The sequence below is a fragment of the Orycteropus afer genome, unplaced genomic scaffold (assembly GCF_000298275.1).
Source record: "Orycteropus afer afer isolate SDZICR_OR568_19922 unplaced genomic scaffold, OryAfe1.0 scaffold00469, whole genome shotgun sequence".
Lineage (NCBI taxonomy): Eukaryota > Metazoa > Chordata > Mammalia > Tubulidentata > Orycteropodidae > Orycteropus > Orycteropus afer.
The window spans coordinates 2,063,654-2,070,771 of NW_006922056.1; the positions used below are offsets into that span (position 1 = coordinate 2,063,654).

At 58.9% G+C, this 7,118-nt stretch overlaps 1 protein-coding gene across 1 annotated transcript in view; it reads right to left on the minus strand.

The window, feature by feature from the left end:
• SS18L1 (SS18L1 subunit of BAF chromatin remodeling complex) overlaps positions 1-7,118 on the minus strand; it is a 23,908-nt gene that overhangs the window by 15,761 nt on the left and 1,029 nt on the right. The window contains exons 2-3 of the mRNA XM_007954722.1: positions 1,487-1,571; positions 675-742 (exon numbers count right to left, since the gene is read on the minus strand). Coding sequence (XP_007952913.1) covers positions 675-742; positions 1,487-1,571 — 153 coding nt within the window. The remainder of the gene's footprint in view (positions 1-674; positions 743-1,486; positions 1,572-7,118) is intronic.

Consider the following 7,118-nt stretch of genomic DNA (forward strand, 5'->3'; position numbering starts at 1 on the left):
CAGAAGCAAAGCCCAAACCACACCCACTGCCTGGAGTCCATTCTGACCCACAGCGCCCCTAGAGGACAGAGTGGAACTGCCCCACAGGGTCTCCAAGGCTATTAGCCTTTAGGAAGTCAACTGCCTCATCTTTCTCCAGCAAAGTGGCTGGTGGGTTCAAACCGCCGACCTTTTGGTTGGCAGCTGAGTGCTTTAACCACTGTGCTACCAGGACTCCTTAACAGAAACATTACTCCTTAAACACTAGCTCCCCGTTTCCCTGTCTCCTGGAAAACCTTTGTCTCTCCGTTTCCTGTTTTGGATACTATAAACTGGGCTATGTAGGATTTGTTCTTTTGTGGCTGACTTCAGTATAACGCTTTCAAGGTTCGTGCAAGTTGTAACCCGTACCAGAACTTCGTTACCTCTTTGCAGCTGAATGATATGCCATTGTACAAAGGTACCACATTTTGGTTCCTCTGTTGACGGCACTTGGTGCCTTCCGTCTCCGGCTATTAGGAACCATGCAGCAGTGCGCACTGCTTTCGGGTCTTTCACACACACAGGAGTGGAACTGCTGGCTCCCTATGGCAGTGCTATGTTTAACCCTCTGAGGCCTTGCCACACTGCTTCCCACAGTGGCTGCACCATCTTACACTCCCACCAGCGATGAAGGAGGTTTGGTGACGTGCTACCTTGCGGTCCCTTTGATCTGCACTTTTAATGTCTTGACTTTGATCATTTTGCGGAGGTTATGACATCCCTGCCAGGACAGTCACACTGCAGGATGTGGGAGGAACTCGCTCTCAGATGGTTCTGGAAAAACACGGCTGCACGAGGATGCAGGAGAGGAGAACAGAGCAGATGAGGTGGAGTGTTAATGTTGGGGGCCCGGGGAAAGGGCGTGGAGCTCTTCTAAAAATCGACGTCCCACACAGTATCCAAAGAGCCCTGGTGGTGCAGCGGGTAAGTGCTCGGCAGTCAAGCAAAGGCTGGCAATTTGAACCCAGCAGCTAACTCCCCAGAGGAAAGACCTGCTGATGTCTGTAACGATTACAGCCCACAGGACGGTTCGGCTCCATCCACGGGCCGCTGAGTCAGAATCCAGCCCAATGCGTCCAACAGCAGCTGCCCTGAGGCAGCCATCAAGGATGTGCCCCAGCCAAACGTGGGTGCAACCCCAAAACGGAGGGCCTGGGACCCACTAGAGAGGCCAGAGGAACCCAGAAGGATGGTGGGGGCGACTCGAGACCCAAGGAGAGGTACCCCAAGAAACCAACCTGCCTGAACACCTGAGACAGGCTTCTGCGGCTGGGGGAGTCCGGGGTGCATTAGTGACCACTGACTGGAGAAAAGACAGAATCAACAACTGCAGGGGAGACAAAAAGCCATGCGGGGAAAGGATTGTGACCCTGCCCGGCCCACTGTGAGCTCAGCTCACATCCAGCCACAGACTTGGCGGTCAGGGCACCGACTGTGGATGTGGGCTCAGAGGGCACAGGGGCACCTGGAGACTGGCACGCAGGCAGGAGGTACAGGCAGCGTGGGCGGAGACCAGCTGCTGAAGCACCAGGTGGGACCTCAAGAGGCAGCTGAGGGGGGGGGACACAGAGCCAGGTAGGGGGCAGGGGGAGTGAATGGGGGTCTCAGAGCCCAGGGAGAGGGGGAGGCAGGGAGAAGTCGGGGAGAGAGTCTCAGAAAGGGGGCTGCTCCCAACAGCCAGCGCATGGTCCTGGAGCTTGCTGCCAGGGGGCTGATGTCACCCCATCGTGGGTAAACACACATCCCCACAAAGTTCTGGCAGGTGTCCTGTTTAAGGAAACGGACAGTGCTTCAGGCCGTCCCCCCACCCCCCTCTGGCTGGATCCCCCACCCCTTACTCCTACACCCCTCTTTGGCTTCTTCCCACCCCCCACGAACTGGCAACCCCCCCTTCTGGCCCTCCCACCCGCCCCCAGCCCCCACACCCCTCACCCTCACCACTTACCCCGGACACATGCCACTCACCCCCACCCCCACCTCTGGATGTCCCACCCAGAGGCCACCAGGTGACTCCACCTTCCCCAGGTACTTCATTCAACCTTGGTGTGTGCACACCTTCCTCCCCTTTCCATACAGAGGAAAGAGTCTGTTCCCATGGGCCCACAACGAGCTCGTTCCCACTCCCGTCCTGGGGAGCAGCACGAGGAGCCCACCTATTCCTAAGCTGCAGAACTGTGTCGGGTAAAGCTTTGGGTCAAACTGGGCAGCCTAAGCTGTTTTCCTCTCCAGTGGCTCCAAACCACCGCCGTGACCGCCCTTCACAGATGCGTGGACACAGTCGTCAGCTAGTCCTAGGAGCTGTCGTGAGGTGTGAGGACCCCAGGTGGCCTAAGGCAGCACCCGCACGGTGCCCCTCGTCCACGCTCGTTCTCCCAGCACACCCTGCTAGCTGCCCAGGCTCCTCCCCACGAAGCACAGCCCGCAGCACGTGCGCAGCACCTCCAACACCTGTGGCCCTGACCGGCGGCGGCCAGTGGGTCCCGTGAGCAGCCACCCAACTGCAGGTCTGCGAGCGGGCCTGGCTCCTGGCTCTCAGCTGCCCGGCCCACCCTGGGTCTGAACACACGACCCGTTCTAAGACTCCCAGAACACAGAAGCACATTCAACGTTGACACACCAGCAAACACATCTGACACAACTCAGGAGTCACTTCTTGTCTCCTGGGGCGCTGGGCACAGAGAAAGGCCAAGTAACATAGCACGGAAAAATAGTCCTGCTAGGGAGAGGGCCCGCCAAGACTGTATGTGCTCACTACACGGAAATCCAGTGCTGGGCGGGGCCTCTGCCAACACCGCCCTCCTCCGCCCCATGGCACTGAAGGCGGGGCCTCGGCTAGGACCGCCCTCCCTGACAGCACTGAAGGTGGAGCCTCGGCTAGCACCGCCCTCCCTGACAGCACTGAAGGCGGAGCCTCGGCTAGCACCGCCCTCCCTGACAGCACTGAAGGCAGGGCCCCAGCTAGCATCCCCCTCCCCCCGCCCCGAGCAAGAAGGCGGGGCCTCGGCCGGCACCGCCCTCCTCTCTGACAGTGAGCAGGCCTGGCCGGTTCCTCCCTTTCGGACAACCTCTGCCCCGTTCCTTCTCCAACAAGCACCCGACCAAAAGGGTGCGAACGAAAGACAGCAGCATCACAGAGCGCTCCGGAAGCCGTGTGGGCGCCCACAAGGCCGGCCTGTGTTAAGAACAGGGAGCCCGGGCACAGAAAGCCTAAGCTGTCATGCAGCAGACTTGCGGAGCGGAGCGCGGGCAGTCTGACTCCGCCACCCTCCCTGCGGCTCTGTGGGGCCTGTCCTCACCCCTTAGGCTCCAGGTCCCACGCTGATTTCCAATTTGAAAAGAAAAGCAGCACTCCATTTCAACTGCCTACTGTGCATTTCAGCCAGTTAGCATGGGGGCAGCGGCACAAGAGCTCGGTCTGGACCTGAGTCCTCCACGAGAGCACGTCAGGGTGTGCAGTCGGGGTACAGGCCACAGGTCAGACACGGCAGCTCGCTGCTGGAACCTGAGGCCTTTACCCGGTGTCTGCAGGGGCTGTACTTGGCAGCAGGGGCACCGTCCTCCAACCAAAAGCACACACAGGCAGGGGCGAAGCCCCAACCCAGGAGCTGGGAACAGGCGGGAGGCAGCAGTCAGAGCCCGGAGGAGGGCGTGGGGGGAGGGGGCGGCCAGGCTCCGCCCTCTCCTCTCTGCTGCTAGACACAGCTGCAAGTGGAGGTGACATTACAGCACCGGAAGTTTCAGAAGAAGGTCAAAGGGAGGAGGGGGCTGCGTGCTGGAGGGGCTCTGCGGCCGTTCCGGGACCAGAGGGAACAGAGGCCTGGCTGTGGCTGTTCCCTGCCGAGAGCACCCTTTCTGCCACTTCCTACCCCCAGAGACAGCACCTGAACATCCGTGGTGCCAATCAAGGGCCCTCAAGGGGTACAACTCAAACTACAAAAAGGACTAAGAAGCCATCCAAGAGCTGCCCAGCACCCAGGCCCAGTTCTACAGCTCCCTGAGGCCCCATCCCCCTCATCCCCAAGACGTCTCTCATTGTCAGTTCCTGGAGACAGGCAGGCTACCTGTGTGTCCCCTTGTGGGGAAGGGTAGTGCTTTCAGTAACAGCTGCCGAAAACCATCACGGAGCCCTGTAACAGCAGCTACCCAGTGCCGCAGTAACAAACACCACAAGCGGCGGCTTTAACTAACCACCATGGGTTTTCTCCCGGTTTAGGAGGCCGGAAGTCTGAATTCCAGGTACCAGCTGGGGGGGGGGGGACTTCTGGCTGTCAGCTCTGGGGAAAGTCCTTGTCCCCTGAGGTTGTTACCTGGCTCCCGAGAGGTCTCCATGGGGCTTGGCATCAGCCTTTCCCCATATTTCCTTCTCAGCACCCTTATTTAATCCCTAGCTCAAAAGACAGTGCGAGACACCGCCTCCCCTATCCTGTTCTAACATAATAAGGACCACCCATTCCAAATGGGATTCTAACCAATTCAACCCCTGACACTTGCAGCATCCTCAGACCCCATCCTTTATGACAGCGAGCTCCAGCCACAGAAGGCACTTACTCAATTGAACCCCCGTCCCAGAACCCATCCCCCACCTGGGCGCTCACCCAGCCCCTGCCCAGGTACCACCCCTTACCTGAGGCCCATCCCTTTTGAGTCCCTACCCCTGCCCCTGGGTGTGCAGGTCACTGGAGCTGGGCTGGGCTGGGCTGGACAGCCTTCTGGGCAGGGCAACACCCTTTCTGGTCTTAAGAGCAAGGAAACCAGGCACAAACAGGCTGAGCTGCCGTCCAGGTGGCCAAGTGGCGCCCAGGCAGTCTGCTGGAGCTGCCACCTGCAGCTCTCAACTCCAAACAGTTCCAGGTCCCCACCTCTCCGTCAGTGCCATCCTGCTCCCCGGGATCGGGTACCCGTTTCCACCCCTGCAACCAAGCTATGCAATACCTCATTCCCAGCACACAGGCAAGAAAACAATTCCTACAGTATTGTAACAGCTGTGTTTACTGCACAACGACTGTGCAGCACCCTGCAGGCCAGGAGAGCCTGGTGCCCGGGACCCTGTCATCCGTTCCAGTCAGCCAGGGACGGGGGCACTGGATTTGTTGGGGCCCCTCTGAGCCTCAGAGGCTTCAAAGCACTTCCTGCCTGTGCCTGGCCTGCTCCATGTTAGCACCGGGCCAGGCCACAGAGCAGGCCAGCCTCCCCTGCCCTTCTGGTCTCGGCCCACACCAGCTCCATGCAGTCCCCAAACGGGACCACCCATGACTCCTCGGAACCTCCCTCCATCTACTGCTTGATGCTCCCTATCTGGAATACCCTCCTCCAAAAAAAAAAAAAACAAGCAAACTCACTGCCATCAAGTTGATTCTGACTCACAGCAACCCCTACTGGGTTTCCGAGGTGATAAATCTTTAGGCAAGTAGATTGCCCTGTTTTCCTTCTGCAGAGTGGCTGGTTTGAACCACCAACCTTCTGGTTAGCAGTCAGATGCCTTAGGCACTACACGACCAGAGCTCCTTACTCATCTACTCCAAAACACTCCCCGACAGATCCAGGATCCTCATGCTCTGTACGGACCAAGCACTTACTGTGCCAGGCATGGTGCCTAACTCCGGAGATCAAAAACAGGAAGTAACTGGGGAGCCCCAGCTATGTGTCAGTGTGTCAAAGTGCTGCACTGACCATATGCCTGTTAAGGAGGGAGGGGGTGTTTGAGTGGGATCTTGAAGGGTCAGCAGGAGTTTGCCTGGCAGAATCCCACTCACCAATATGCTCTGGGAACAAAGTGCTATCTGTTGCTTCTTCACCACTCCTCGTTTTCCTCGATGCCCTGCTCGAGCCTGTGAGCACACACCGTAGACCCTGCACCCATGAGTGCAGAGCACGCCCTGTCACCCACCCACCCAGGCAGGAGGCTGTGGCCGGCCTGCCAACCCGGCCAAGCTGTTGCCAGCCTAGCTCAAGCCTGTGCTCTAGGGTCAGCTGGTGGGCTTTCCGTGCTCAGGTCACTGGGTCTGGGGCAGCTGCTCTAACAGGCTTGCTTGCCTGCAGAAGGTGGGAGCGGACGGCGAAGCACCGTCACGGAGCGCTGAAGCCAAAGGTAGCGTCGGGAGTCATGACTGTGCCTGTCACACGTCATCACCCAGAATCCAGGCTGCCGGGAGGCCCTCTCAACTGCCCGTACATGCCCGACCCTCTGCCCGGCCAAGTGTCCCCAAGTCAGTGTCACAACTGGAGAGGACCCTGGAGCTCGACAGCCTGGGCTGGGCTCCTGGCTCCACCGCTTACAGTCAGGCGCTTAACCGCTCTATGCCTCAGTTTCCCCGTCTATAAACGGAGAGGATAGTAAGCACCTAAACAGAAAAAACGAGTTTGCACTTAGATAACCCTCAGTGATGCCTGGTACACAGGAAACGCCTCATTAGTGTTTACCACGCAGAAAGAAACGCCGCTGGGAAATCGCCGTTTCTGCTGCTCCTCTAATAATGTTTCTTTTCACAGGCGGCTGAGGCTCTCTGTCGGTTAAGACCATTAGTGACCTAAAGCTGGCTAACACCGTAAGGTTAGTGCTGTGACATGCCACGGACGGAGGGTGAGCTCCACAAAGCGCCCACAGGCACGTAGGCAAGGTGCACCCCAGGCAAACAGAAGGCTCCTGGGCCGCGCAGGGAGAGTATGGAATCAAGTCTAGAAAAGAAAACAACTACAAACAGGGAAATTCAAACGACAATGTCTCTGCCGGTAGAACATCTCAGGTCTCCCATTCAAAGCCCTTAAGCTTTGTCTAGCACGCGTTTGTCAAAGGTGTTCCCGAGCCCAGGTAACGGCACGCACAGAAAACACCCGCGCCTGCTTGCAGAATGAGGGGAGGCCGCAGAGCAAACGGGTCAAGTTGCGTTAGGTGCACGGCGGGCCGGGGTGTGACGCTAAAAACAAGGTGACCAGCCAGGAACATCCGGCGGCGCGCGGGGAGCCAAGGGACCCCGCGCGCGGAGCTGAAGCGCCGGCAGCCCCCTGCTCCGAAGCGACCTTGGGAACCCCGAACAACCGCAACGTCGCGCAGGCGGGCGGCACCGCCCCGGCCGTGCGCCCCCGGCAACGTGCGCGCA